At 37.4% G+C, this 15344-nt stretch overlaps 1 protein-coding gene across 1 annotated transcript in view; it reads left to right on the forward strand.

Moving 5' to 3' along the window:
• LOC142615631 (intermembrane lipid transfer protein VPS13) overlaps window positions 1-15344 on the forward strand; it is a 71857-nt gene that overhangs the window by 30601 nt on the left and 25912 nt on the right. The window contains exons 18-23 of the mRNA XM_075788371.1: window positions 1752-1847; window positions 1992-2093; window positions 11668-11726; window positions 11874-11976; window positions 13318-13491; window positions 13625-13741. Coding sequence (XP_075644486.1) covers window positions 1752-1847; window positions 1992-2093; window positions 11668-11726; window positions 11874-11976; window positions 13318-13491; window positions 13625-13741 — 651 coding nt within the window. The remainder of the gene's footprint in view (window positions 1-1751; window positions 1848-1991; window positions 2094-11667; window positions 11727-11873; window positions 11977-13317; window positions 13492-13624; window positions 13742-15344) is intronic.

A 15344-nucleotide genomic window follows, 5' to 3' on the forward strand; every position in this document is an offset into this window, starting at 1 on the left:
TTATTACAATAAAAAGAAGGAAGAAAAAAGAAGAAGGAATTTCAAGTATAAAAAGCACTACTTTGGTTGTCAAGCTGGCTTACATGTAGAAGAATGGTAAAGGATATTTCAAGTAAAGGAACAAAATATGGAAAGTCAATTCCCAAGAGTAATATTGTCAAGTCTTTGAGCACATCAGTTATCCTGTCAAAAAAAAAGAAAAAAAGAAGAAGTTAAGCTGAATGAAAAATTTAGTCTCTCGTTGCAACACAGCTTATTTTTGTTGGTTACATTGGTTTTCTTTAATTGATTGGATAAAAATTCTGTAGCAACTAATGTTGTTTTCAAGTTGATTGAACCATTAAGTGAAATCAATGGCTTTTACCGAAGTATTTTTGTTATTTATCATGAACTCTGAAACTTAAACTTATCTCATATATTCAGGAATGTACAACCCTGGAACACCAATTTTATGCTCTCCTCTTATGATCTTTTGAAACTTGTGATTCCTCATGCCAGTGATGCCACTTTCACAGGACCTTATCTTCTACTTACCTTGATAGAGAGAGAATTCTGAGAGCCACTTATAAAAAAAAGGGATAGAATTCTGAGAGCCAAGAGCCTTGTAGGCTGTAGCTCAATTGGTTGCCACCTTTTGATATTCTTAAGACATCTAGGGTTCAAATTCTCCCTCCTTAGAAATCTGGATCCTTAGAAATCTGGATTATGAAGAAAAAGATAAATTCTGGGTCATTCGAAACTCTCAAACAACTTGCCACATGGAAGCTATAAATAATGATAATTATGAAGAAGCAGCTGCTGCTAATTAATTTTTCAAGTAAAAGACCAGAAGCTACACCTACATCTGACACCAATGAGTTCTAGCTTAAACCGCACCTCTTTCCTCTGTAAGAATTGCCTTGAGCATGAAGTCATGGGCAACCACCAGGTCTTTGTGTATACTAATCCCAGAAAATATAGAAAATAAAAACCCTAGTTATTTAACACTACATTGTTTTATTGCTGTTAATTGATAATCAGTTGTACGAGATTGCTTTTTGTTGATGCGAACGGTCCATTCTTGAGTTTAAGTCTTTTTTCTTTTTTTACTCTTCTCGAATGGTGTTTGGTTTTACCATCTTTTTCTTGTCTTTCCCTTCCTGTTTTGCTTGATCATTGTAATATGGTTTCTTGATGTTTTTGCCTCTTTAGTACATTTCCTATGTACTGGGCTATGTTTTTTTTAATAAATTTTTTTTGTTACTTATCAAAAAAAAAAAAAAAGATTGCTTTTTGTTGATAATCGGTTCTAGACTTGTAAATTCTTACAAAATATTCATTGCGATTTTGACTTCTTTTTTAATATTGAGGATATCTTTATCATGTTTGCATTTGCTCCAAATCTTGGAACTTTATCTGGAAACTATTTCCCTTGTCCTGCTCTTGAGTCCACTTTGCCTCTTGCTATGGCTTCTTGCTTGGCAGAATAGTACTGTTATACGTAATGCAGTTTTCTATTTTTCTGGAAGTTGATGTGATCTCATTTGAAACACAAACCAGTTTGTGTTATGATTCTGTTCCATTTACATCCTTTTTTGATTGGATACTTCTAAAGCTATATATTGATGTTTGCAAGAGCCCTTTAATCACCCATATGAATAGCCATTTGTGCCTGAAGTAATTTAAGGACATCTTATGAAATCTGGTTTTATTTACTTTTCATGATCTACTAATAGGAGCCACCGTTTGTGATTGACCTTCTCTATTTGCAGCCCATTGTTGAGGAAGATTTACTGTATGATAAGCAACCTTCCTGTAGCGTCCAAGTGGATGTGTCTCCAAACTGTGAGGTTGAGTTGTCAGTAAAGGTAATTATTCCATCTTTCGCTCTTGTATACCTAGTAATCTAAGAAAATGGGTGCTGAGCCTTTGTATCTAGCTTCATTTTGGTACATATTTCTAATGACAAAATATTTAACTGACCATTGTTGTATTGTAACTTCTTGATTCAGGGCATGCTTCAACCACTTGAAGTTACTTTTGATGTAGAATTCTTCCTAAGTTTCACTGAGTTCTTTGACGTGTTTAAATCCTCAAGTTTTCAGCATGATAGGGTAAGCATTCTTTAGCTGCTCTTTTTCATTTCTTTTTTATTATTAATTACAAACGCACTAAGTGGGTCTTCAATCTAGGGCTGTACCCTCCACATTGCCATTTGAGCCAAAGCTCATGGGCATTCTTTGAGAAGGTCTATAACACCATTTTGTTGCTGTTAGTTCTAATTGGTGTTTTTGCTTCTTCTTTTTTTTTTTTGGATAAGTAATGAAATTTTATTGAAAATGAAGGTGGCTTTATGTTCACGATGATGAACACAAAACATCTTAATGAATTACAAAAGCATCAAGTTGAAAATCTAAAAGAGTATTGGGACTCTAAAATGGAATTAAAAATTTGTAAAAACCCCAAGCCTGAGTAAAAAAAGTAGCAAATCAAGGATTTCAAATGATCAAGAGATTTCTCAACATCCTCAAACATCTGACTATTCCGTTCTTTCCACACTATCCACATCAAGCATTCCCAAACCAATTTCTCCAACCAAAATAGCATTGCAAAGGACAACTGTGTACAAAAATTCAACGAATTTTTTTAAGTAAATAAATTTATTCAAAAAGAGGAAATAGATCAAATTACAATATGCGAATTGACTTACTCGAAAAGAATTACAATCTCAAGCTTACTGTGTTGGAGTGAAGTGTTTTGGGCTTCACCATCTACCGTGGAAGACCAATGAAGTGGATGACCGTGGTTGTGGTAGTGGAGAGAAAGACAATAGTGTGTTGGAGTGTGACCCTTTGTCTCGGTGGGAACCCAATGAACTCAGAGAGTTGTTGCTGGTTCAGGATTCTGTAGAGGGAACTTAGGTGACAGAATCAGGGCCACCTTCGATTTGGGTGTCCCAATTGATGAAAAATTTCGGGTGGGTTTCCCTATTGTGAAACATGAATCTCAATGTTTGGCTCTATTTCGCCTTTTGGAATAGGAGTGTCTCAAGGTGATTGATGATGGGGTGTCTAAGCGACCTGCAAACGCATGGTCACAAGGTCTCAGGGAGCTTAAGGGGCTTATTTCTAATGTTAATTATGATGTTGTCTCTTTTAGGAGTAGGAGCAGAGCTTCTTCAGTTGTTGTGGGGGGTTGTTGGTAGTTTTAAATGACTCTACAACTACTTTTTTGGAATGTAAGGGGGCTTAACAATCCCCGGAAGAGAGAGGTTTGTAAGAATCTTTTAAAAGAGTGGAAGTGCGATATTGTATATTTTCAAGAAACGAAAGTATCTTCTATCGACGTTGCTTTTGTTTGGAGTTTATGAGGTAGTTCTTTCATTGATTGAGCTGTTTTGGATGTTGTGCAGACTTCGGGAGGGGTACTGCTGATTTGGGATAAGAGGGTTTTTGAAAAGTTGGATGTAATTGTTGGACAGTTTTCTATCAGTGTCTTATTAAGAAGGGTGGTGGATGGTTTTGTTTGGGCTTGTAGAGGTGTGTATGGCCCTAATGACAATGGACAGCGGTCTACTTTGTTGGAGGAGTTGTCACAGGTGTGTGCTAGATGGCCCATGACATGGTGCTTAGTAGGTGATTTCAATATTATCAGGTACCCAAGTGAAAGGCTTAGGTACCCAAGTGAAAGGCTTGGCTATGAGTCTTTTAGCCCTGCTATGTTTGCTTTCTTGGACTTTATAGAGAGTAACTCTTTAGTTGATTTACCTTTAGAGGGGGCTTCCTTCACTTGGTTTAGAGATTTTGGTCTTCCCTCTATGTCAAGAATTGACAGGGCTTTGGTTTCTCTAGATTGGGAGGAACATTTTGAGAATGTATCCCAACGGGTGCTTCCTCGTGTTATTTCAGACCACTGCCCGCTTTTGTTAGAAGCTGGTGCTGTTCAACGTGGTCGAAGTGCCTTCAAATTTGAAAATATGTGGTTGAAAGTTGAGGGTTTTGTTGATAGAGTTCAACAATGGTGGAATGGGTACAGTTTTGTGGGCTGTCCCAGTTTTATTTTGGCACAAAAATTGAAGGCTCTGAAAGCAGATTTAAAAAAGTGGAACAGGGAGGAGTTTGGGGATTTGGCTTTTAGAAAGAAGAATGTGCTGACTGAACTGATGGGTTTAGATGCGAGAGAGGAGTTGGTGGGTTTATCGAATGAGGAACAGATTTGTCGTCTTCAACTCAAAGGAGACATAACAGTTGGCTTTTCTTGAGAAAATTTCCTGGAGACAAAAATCTCGGGCTTTGTATGGGAAGGAGGGAGATAATAATACTCCTTTCTTTCATAGATTAGCAAACTCACATAGAAATGCTAATCAAATTAAGAGGATTGAGGTGGATGGTGTTTTTTATGAGGACGAGTTTGATGTGCACTCTCAGTTCTTCTCTATCAGGGGTTGTATGAGGAAATTGAGTTAGGGCGCCCTACTATGGATGGGTTAGAATGTATTGATGAGGATGAGAGGCTGTCCTTAGAGAGGGAGTTCACGAAGGAGGAAGTCATCTAGGTCTTAAGGGAGATGGAGGGTGATAAAGCCTCTAGTCCTAATGGTTTCACCATTGCTTTCTTTCACAAATGTTGGAGTATTGTGGAAAAGGATGTCATGGATGTTTTTGATTATTTTTATCGGCATTCTGTGTTTGAACGGTCTATGAATTCTTCGTTTCTCACTTTAATCCCTAAGAAGTGTAATGCCGTTAACATTAAGGACTTTCGCCCTATCAGTTTGGTGGGTAGTTTGTACAAGTTGCTGTCCAAGGTGTTGGCTAACAGGTTGAGGGCGGTTTTGGATTATCTCATCTCTGAGACTCAAAATTTGTTTGTTAGCGGAAGGCAGATCCTGGATTCAGTGCTCATTGCAAATGAATGCCTGGATAGTTGGTTGAAGAGCTGGTTACAGGGTGTGGTTTGCAAGCTTGATATTGAAAAAGCATACGACCATGTAAACTGTGAGGCCTTGTTTTTCTATTGGGCCGGATGGGTTTTGGGTTGACATGGAGGGGGTGGATTAAGGCTTGTGTTACTTTTTTTTGTTTTTCAGTCCTGGTAAATGGATCCCCTGAAGGTTTTTTCGGAAGCTCTCGTGGATTGAGACAAGGAGACTCATTATCCCCGCTTTTTTTTCTCTTGATAATGGAGGTTTTAAGTAGACTTTTGAAGAAGACAGAGGAGAGTAATCTTATTCGGGGTTTTCATGTGGGAGCAGCGAATTCTATTGGTGTGCGTATATCCCATTTGTTGTTTGCTGATGACACTATCTTATTTTGTGATGCCTCTAGGGAACAGATGTTGTCCATAAGGTTGGCATTGTTTTGTTTTCAGGCTTTTACGGGTTTGAAGGTCAATGTTGGGAAAAGTGAGATTGTCCTTGTTGAGGAGGTGAATAATCTAGATGCATCTTATTCTCTACTTTAGTTTATCCAAACTCGTATTCTTTGGGGTGATAGGACAGATACTCTTTGGTGGCGGTTGGTGATGGTAAGTTTGACACCCGGTCTTACTACTATGCGATTTGGGATACTCCGATTTCTTTGTTGCCTTGGAAGGGTGTTTGGAAACCAAAGATTCTTAAGCGAGTGGCTTTCTTTTTGTGGACAGCTGCTTATGATTGAATTCTCACTTTGGATAATCTCATGCTTAGGGGTCTTTCTTTGGCAAATCGGTGTTGTATGTGTTGTTGTGAGGGGGAGTCGGTGGACCACCTTCTTCTTCATTGTCCTCTTACACATACTCTATGGACTTTATGCTTCAGGCTTTTGGTATTCATTGGGTTATGCCGGGACTGGTGGCTGAATTGTTATCTTGTTGGCATCAATGGCTTGGGAAGCATAGTTTGAACTTTTGGAATTTGATTCCAGGGTGCTTAATATGGACTGTTTGGTTGGAACGAAATCGTCGCTCTTTTGAAGACAATGAGAAGACGTTGGATGAGTTAAAGGTTTTATGCCAGCGTAGTCTTTTTGAGTGGTCTCGTTGTTGGGGTTTTACTGATTTTTCTTCTCTCTCTGAGTTTATGTTTTCCCTTAGATTAGCTTCCTGATTACCCTCTTTTTTGTTTTACTGTTTGTTTTCATCTTTTTCTTGTTGTTCATTATCATGAACAACTTGTACTCTTCATTTTTTACTCATTAATAATAGTTCTTTGATTACCTATATAAAAAAAAAAGCTTAGAATTCACTGGATTATGCCGCACAACGTTATTGTGTTGTTTAGGTGGGGTAAGTTCAGGCGACATCACAATATAGCTCATGGGAGGCTTGTGCTGCATTGCTTGATGTGGTGTATTTGGCAAGATATGAATGCTAGAAGTTTCGAGGGATGTGTGTTTTCTGTGCTGGAGCTTAAATCTTTTTTCTTTCACTCTCCTTGAATGAACTTTGGGTTTGTCTCATTTGTCATGTTTTTCCCTTCCTGTTTTACTTAATCATTGTAATTTTGGTTCCTAATTTTTGCCTCTACAGTACATTCCCAATGTACTTGGGTTGGCTATGATCTTTAATAATATTTTACGTTACCTTTAAAAAAAAAGGTTCTAAAATGTCTAAAATAGAGTGTGGAGGGATGCTACCTAGAATAGTCATCTACTAAAAAAAAAAAAAGCATTAATTGCTGAAGTCATGAATAGACCGTTCAACACTGACCATCAAATGTTCTACCATTTCTCTCTTGTTGAATAGTCCATTATAGCCATCCAAATCTTCTAGTTTCTGTGATGATGAACTTCTCCTTGTAAACATTCCAACATCTAAATCACTATTTTTTGTATAACCTAAGCAACCCCAAAAAAGCATAAAAAAGCCCGCAAGTTACTCAATACTGAGCAATGAAGAAGATGATGTGTCGGGCGTTGGCTCTCTGTTACTCTTACACTTTTAACATCAATTAATAATCAGCTGGGATTGTTTTTGAAGATTATCTACTATCATAATTTTACCAAACACTGTTGATGTACCTTAACACTCTACATATTCCTCCAAGGGAACTGAACTCTTGTAGATCCTCCAAGACTCGTAAAAAGAGCTAATCTCAAACTTCCCATTCTTAAAACTCCCAAGAAATCTGGGCTCCAACTTGGCGTTCAGGAGATTGAGAGTAACAAATCATGGATACTATACTTGACTCTCAACTCCCGGCCAAAATGGCCCAATACCACCATTTCATAAAATTTTTAGCAAAAAAACACTGTTTTGGAAATAAATGGCGATCTACCACTTTTTCTAGTACTCGAGTTCCCTATTTTCTAGTTCCACCGTGGCATGCCTAACATGGCATTTGGGGATTTAAAAATGCCACTTCGTACTCGAGTTTCCTGAGCTCGAGTACTGTATAGTGTGGTACCCGAGTCCACTAAACTCAGGTATCAATCTGTGTTCAATTTCTTGTGTGCATCATGCCAATTGATACTCGAGTTTCATGAACTCGGGTACTGTGTTAGCAGTACCAGCAGTACCCGAGTCCACTAAACTCGGGTATCAATCTGTGTTGGCCCCAATTTATTGAGTGCATCATGCCCATTGATACTCGCATTTCATGGACTCGAGTACTGTGGTAACAGTACCCGAGTCCACTAAACTCAAGTATAATCTATATGTGGCCCCAATTTTTGGAGTGTTAAAAATCATGCACTTAAAATCTTTACGTCCATTTGATTTTTTACGTCCATTTGCATGAAGTTCTCGCTTATTGTACACTCTTAAAATCCATTTGATTTTTTAGTGAACATTTTTTTTTTGTTTGATAAGTTGATTTTGGTGACTGAAGCTAGAACTTCATGCAAATGGGTTGAATCTGCTCGATGGACAAGAGTCACAAGACCCATGAAACAATGCACAAGGTTTCCTCCGTAGCTAAAGATGGCTTATATTGAAACAATCAAAGTGACCACCATAAATTGTCATAGTTTCGGACTCCAAAAATTCCAAAATGAAATGATTTGTTGGATAGGAAACATACAAAAGACTGACCTTTTGCTAAAAGACACTTCAATGCCGGATTTTCAAGTCAAATCCCCTCTTGGATCCTTTTGAAAAATTCCTCTTTAATCATGGTCCAACCAGTTCTACTAACAACCAACCATCTTATGTATATGATCCTATGTATATATTGAAATTCTATTAATTTCTACCAACTTCTATTTATTTGCAACCACCCCAGTGCACCATTGTTCTTCCTCTACCCTTGTTTTTCATCCTCCTCAACTCCTATGTGTGCTTCAAATAGATATCCTCTGACATTGTGAGAGTTCCAGTAATTATTTTAGCCCTTTATCCTTTGTTATCCCTGCAACACCCCCAGCCCAAACACCAATAAAACCACTTGCTTGCCACCACCCTCAGCCTTTCAAATGAAAATGTCACCATTTGAGTAATGCTTGATATTGACATGAACCAATTGCTGAAGATCTATGACTCAACCAACATATACGCTAGGGTCAATTAAATTTTCAGACATACATTTGGATTTACCCAATGATATTGATCAGCTCAGTTTCTTTCTCAATATAGTTAAACTTTGCATAATCCTTAGTTAGTTTCATGCCCTGTAATCATAAACCACAAATACCCAATGCTCAAACAAATATTGAGATAAGGAGACATACCTTGCGATTCCAAACTGAAGATGCAGACCGAGAGTGAGAGTAGAGAGCGTGAGCAAGAGGGAGAGTACAGAGCGAGAGCAAGACTGAGAGGGAGACTGAGAGCAGGAGGGAGACTGAGACTGAGAATGAGAGCGAGAGGGAGACTAAGAATGAGAGCGAGAGCGAGATTGAGAGCGTGTGGGACAGTTAGAGTGAGATGATAGCGAGATTGAGAAAGTGAGAGTGAGTTGATAGCGAGATTGAGAGAGTGAGAGGGAGACTGAGAAAGGGAGTGATGAGAGAGTAAGCTAAGTGTGGGTAACAGTGGTTCAGAGAGTTTAAGTGTGGGTAATAGGGGTTCACTCGGGTTTAATGGAAATGGGACTACAATAGTATTTGAGTCCAAGAAACTTGAGTACCAAGTGGAATTTTTAAATACACAGGTTGATACCCGAGTTTAGTACCACACTATACAGTACTCGAGCTCGAGAAACTCGAGTACGAAGTGGCATATTTAAATCCCAAATGCCATGTCAGCCATGCCACGGTGGAACTAGAAAATAGGGAACTCGAGTTTGGTGAGCTCGAGTACTAGAAAAAGCGGTAGATCGCCATTTATTTCCGAAACAGTATTTTTTTGCTAAAAATTTTATGGAAAGGTGGTATTTGGCCATTTTGGCCCTCAACTCCCAATCTTGAAAAAATCCTTAGTCTCCTCATCAATGGATGAAATTTGCAACTTTTCTGTCTACGGTCTCTTCCTGGATTGTTTGGTATAAAGCCCTTTATAAAACCACACTAGTGCCTCATTTGCTTCATTTTCCTCTGAATGGACAACTCTATCACCCTTAAAATTACCTTTGAAGTTGACTCTTCTATGGGAGTTGGCCAAATGATGAAAAAACCACTTAATGGAATCTCCTTCCTTCAACTACAGTGCCCTAGATGTCTTCCTCAAATCTGCTTCTCCAAGTGGGCCTGCCTTATTGCAAATTTGAATTCCTGTCTCGTCATTCTATTATTTGCAGATAGCACCATACTCTCCTCCTTCCCATCAGGCCCTTTACCTTCTCCAACATATGCTATTTTTAAACCACACACAATGTCAAAGATGTCTCCATTTGATGCTTGCAAGTAATCTTTCAGAGCCCTCGACCAATTTCATCCACTTATTTTCAAAATGGAATGGTGCTTACCACCCATGCAGGTCACCATGATCCAATAATACAGGGCCATTATCAAAAGTAGTTTTTGAATTGCATCACCAAAGTGTGCTTCCCATTCAAGTGGAAACTAAGAACCTGTCAATGTGAGACATGGATGGTCTTTCCTGATTGTTAGACCAGGTATAAATTCCCCCTTTCAAAGATAAGTAAACTGGATTCATCTGACCAACAAACCTAGTATTGTTGTCATATTCTCCTCCTCTCATCTTACTACCTGTTAAAAAAAAAAAAATCTAATTCACTGCCCGACAGCATTCATACCTGAAATGAATCAGATTTTGACGCAGTCCTAGGTATTTTACTCTTAACTTGATCATTTGTTCCCATGAAAATTGACCACACAAAGATTTCACCTCTAGACCTTTCCACATTAGGCTTGAACCAATAATCTGCATAATCGTTAGAAAATTTTGTGATCTTCCATTACTAGTAGTCTAGTATGTATAGGTATTATGGTGAATTGTTCCCTTGGTATGCTTATTGTTGAAAAGAAGTATATATGGGTTCTTGATGACTGCTTTGTGCCAGAACCTTATTTTCTTCATTCTCTTTGTTTGTTGGATGCTGCTTTCTTTCTTTGTCACACTAAATTTGCATTTTTTGGTCACATTTAATGTTTGGATATGAAAGTCAATGAACACTACAGGGAAATAAGAAACTAAGGTGTTAAAATATCAGTGTCCTGCATTGGGAATATTCACGAATTTCCAGATCTGTGAGATGCGAAAAACAGTAGAAAATTAACGCACACAGAGGCAATCACACGACACAAGAAATTATGTGGTTTGGCAATTTGCCTACGCCCATGGTGTTGTAGTGATTCATTGTTTTCATGGAAATTATGCAAGATGTGACAATACAGTTTTTTTTTTCCCCTCTCAACACACGGAAACCCTAATTTGAAACAACACTATTTATATCCCACACAACAGATCCTCAATGGGCTAAAGCCAAAAATTTCCATGGACTAAGTCTCAGAAAATTTCCCAATAAAAAACCATAACACTTCTATATCTATTCAGGTCATAATCCAGATCAAACACAAACTAGGCTCCACACAGCTCAAATCCATAAAAAAATCTTTTGTTTCTTTCAAGCCACAGGTTCCATATCACACAAAGAGGCATGGCTCGCGACTCCTTTGCTGCTTTATGGCACTTGTTAGAAGTATTTGTTAGTTACTTAAATGATTAAATTTACAATAGCTTAAACTTTTGAGACAATTGGTAATTTAACAGCGTTGAACTATCCTTGCCAGCACTCCATAAGAGTGCACACAGATTTGGGCATCACATAGGCTAGCCCAAGCAAAGTAAAGACAAAAGAAAATATAACTGATATCAAAGACCAATGTAGTAGCAAGTTATCTGTAGATTCCCCACTGCTTATACATATACAACACCAGTTGATTATCAAAATGTGCCTCTTGCGAAGGTTGTCAATTGTCAAAATTTTCCTAAGGGTTTCTGTGCACACAAAGAACGCCACCTTTTGTGGGACTTCAGCCATCCAAATACCCTTCCACGGGAAAGAAAAACTAGTGATACTCCTGAGAGCAGTTTACTATGAGCGAACCTCTTTTATTACTTATCAAAAAAAAAAAAAAAAGTATGAGCGAACCTCTTTATTTATTGTTTTATTTATCTTTTTTTAACTCTGATATTTCTTGAAATTTCTGTAGTTTTACGAGTAATTGTATGCGAATTGGAATACCTGCTATAAAAGATAAATTATTAATGCAAAATTTTGAAAGATTCAGTGTCATCCATTTTTCAATTTATTTTGAGTCAAAAGTTGGTATGTGGATGTTAACAGTAACATCTGACCTACTGCAGCTGCTCTCGTCACTGAATGGTATCAACAATGTCAATGCTAGACTGTTATCAAAAGCTGAGTAAGTTTCTTGTTGCCAATTGAGATATTGCATTGCTTTTATGATTTAAGAGCTATATCTATGTGGGTTTGTGTCTTCACATACATTTTTGTGTTGTGCTATTAGAACTTTTGGCGATAACTGCTTGGTTATATTGTACTTTGGCAGATACATTTTATCAAGTCGAAAGAAAGTGATCTGGGATGTCAGTATCATCAATATCATCCTAAATGTTCCTTGGAGAAATGCAATTTCGGAACAATTTAACTTGGTACTTCCTACTTTTACTGTGACTCCACTAATCATGGTGTCATGTACAGAAATGAACAATCTGTGTTTTTTATCCTTTTTTTTTTTATGGCGTGGAACCTCACTAAGGTAGGGCCCTTTGGACTTACCCTTAGGGAATAAACCATGAATACATGATATAGGGCCACTGTAATGGGAAAAATAAGAAACCTCCATTTTTTTTTATTATAAATGTTTTACTTTGATAGTATGCATAAGAAGTCTCGAGAGTTTTGGATATCTTAGATCAATATTTCATGACAATGGAAAGATTGAAAAAAATGTGAATTGTGGGATGAGAGCAAGGTGGATGAAGTGGAGAATCGGATCGAGAGTATTGTTTGATTTTATAAAATGTATTAAGTTAAAGGGAATATTTTATTAGGCTTCAATAAGACTAGCTATGCTCTATGGTATAGAGTGTTGGGTTGTTAAGAAACAACATAGTCATAAAATGAGTGTAGTTGAAATGAGAATGTCAAAATGGATAGGTGGAAATATAATGAAAGATAGGATGCTAATTGAGGAAATTTGCTTAAAGATAGATGTGGCCCCTATTGATGAGAAGATGAGGGAGAGTCACTTGATATGGTTTGGACATGTTCAAAGGATAGTAATTAATGCTCCAGTGAGAAAGAGTGTATTGATTTAAGTTGAGGGAATGAAGAAGGGTGGAAGAAGACCCAAAATAATATTAATAGTAGTAAAAAATGATGTGTCAATGAAGAAGTAACAAAGATTATGACTTAGGATAGATTAGAATGGTGGAAAATAATATATGTGGCCGACCTTGATTGGTTTGTTGAGGATTCATGAATTTTGGGACAAAGATTTGGTGGTGGTTGTTTGACAGTGATTCCTACCCATGTTAAAAGGTTGTATCTATGTTGAAGTGTTCTAGTTCTTTTCAGTTACGAATGTATTTATAATTGTATACTTGGCAGTAAGAGTGATGCTAGAATTCGGTAATACTTCTTGGTAGGGGATGCTTTTAGTTATAATTATTCTGTTGTACTTGATGAATGTTTCCTGTAGTCTTGTCTGCAAATGGATTAAAAAGCTGAAGTTCTATATATATTTTTGATGATGTGGAACCTCACCAAGGCAGGGCCCTTTGGACCCACCTTTAGGGAGTAAACCACGGATATGCGATCCCACTCTCCAAAACTTGTATCAGGTAATCCCGGAGAATTCCTAGCAGGGATCGAACTCAAGATGTCTGGGTTTGTAGTTCATCCCAAGCCTCCAACCACTAGGCTGCACCTTGACATGTTAAAGTTCTATATTTTGCCATGTCTTATTTTTGTTGCAATTTTTTTGACAGGTATTGGAATTCGGGGCCCTTTCTTTTGTATCCAAATCTGATCTGGGTTTTCCCTCTTCGAAATTTGAGGAACAATCTTGTAACCTGAGAAATTTGTTTAATTCAATTTCCAACCATAGCTTTCATCTTCAAGATCTTTATGATCACTTTGAAGTCAAATTGAATGATTTTGAGGTCAGTCTTTTTTTTTAATTAAATTAAATTTCCTGTTATTATATTTTCTATTTAATATCTGTAATATATTTTAAACATTTTATATTACTCAGATTTCGTGGTATAAATCTAAGACCCAGATTGATGTTTGCAGATGAAGATAATGGTGCCACATCATACTCAAACAATCAGTGTCTTGGAGAAATTTTGTCCTTCTATTACCTTGGCATCTTGTGTGATCCTGGATGATTCTATATTGAGACAGTTGGAGGTAAATTTTTTAAAGTCATTTATTTATTTCTTTCTGGTAAAAGAGGGGGTGGGGGGAGGGGGACTGCCCATGTTCTTCTACCCTGCTTTGACCCAAACAAGCTTTCCTAGCTACTAAATCTAGTGAAGACTCTAATGGGACTGCCATTTACTAGGCTAGAATAATCTGCCTGACTTTGTAGAAAACAGAACCTGTTGAGGACCTTTACACTGGAGGAAACTTGGTTATTAGACCGATGAAAGGCTTCCCTCCCATGGAAACCAACTCCTGAGATTTTATGAAGTTAGAAATTTTTCACATGTAAAGGCTTCTATTCCTGTCAATGCTTAACTGCAGAATTCTGACAAGATCAATAATTCCTCCTAAACATTTAACATGCTTCAGATTGCTTTTTCTTCATCCTTCTTAACCAATGAACTTCCTCCTCCTTTCTGACTAAGCTAGAAGTAGGTAATGTGCTAATGACTGCTTCTTCTTTGCTCTCTTCCTATCCCACATTATTGTTGTGCACTAATTACTATCATCTGGCACCACACGCCTTTCTTCCAAAAGTTGGCTCAACCTCTTCCTTGCATTTCTTGAATCTTGTCAAATTGAGTTTTTCTCCATAAATTCTTCCCAAACGTGATCAAATCTTATGTGTTTATTTTCTTTTTCTTTTTTTAATAAATATTAAGTTTTATTAGAAAATAATGAACATCAGGTACACAGGGGGTATACCAGATGCAAATCAACTAAACTGTAAAAGTAAAATGATCAAGAAATTCCAATAAGCTTGAGAAAGAAACCTTCCCTAAGATGGATAACCAGTCGAACTAGGTCTTCAAAAATGCAATTTTGAAGATGGGGTTGAGTGCTCATTCTCTTCAAAGTTTCTGGCATTTTTCTCCCTCTAAAAACACCACATCAAAAATGAGGAATGACCTTCCAAATCTCACTATAATGATGTCACCCAAAATTGGCTTGCCAGCTAGCTAAGAATTCCACCACCCTCCTTGGCATATCACCCATTGAACCTCAAGAAGGATGAAATCATATCCCACAACTCCCTAGCAATAGAGCAGTACAGCAACAAATGATCCACTGTCTCCCGAGCCCTCTTGCACATACATCACCAGCTCACAAGAACGAAGTTACACTTCCTCAAATTGTCTGTTGTAAAAATTTTCTCCAATGAGCAGCCCAAAGAAAGAATGTCACTCTTGTTGGGACTTTAGGCTTCAAAATACTTTTCCAAGGGTATGTCACAACTCCTCTAGGGGCTTGTATATTTATTTTCATAAAAATAAAGATTCTTATGGTTCAAAATTAGACCGGTAAAAGCCTTACTAAAAATCACATCTTTGCAAGTGAAGTTATCCATATCCATTAAGATGTTTCTCTTGTGAATTTCATCAAATACTAATGGTTATTTAAACCAACATGTGTAGCAAACCTTTCATGTCCAAAAGAACACTCTTAGGACTTGCATCGAACACTTAGTGTGCATCACTTTCTTGAATAGTTTCTTTAACATGCATTAAAGTACTCACCTCTAAATCGCCATCATCAATATAGACATCATAGATCGGTGGAGAATTCTTTTTTTGATAGGTAATAAGAA

This window comes from Castanea sativa, chromosome 11 (assembly GCF_040712315.1).
Source record: "Castanea sativa cultivar Marrone di Chiusa Pesio chromosome 11, ASM4071231v1".
Lineage (NCBI taxonomy): Eukaryota > Viridiplantae > Streptophyta > Magnoliopsida > Fagales > Fagaceae > Castanea > Castanea sativa.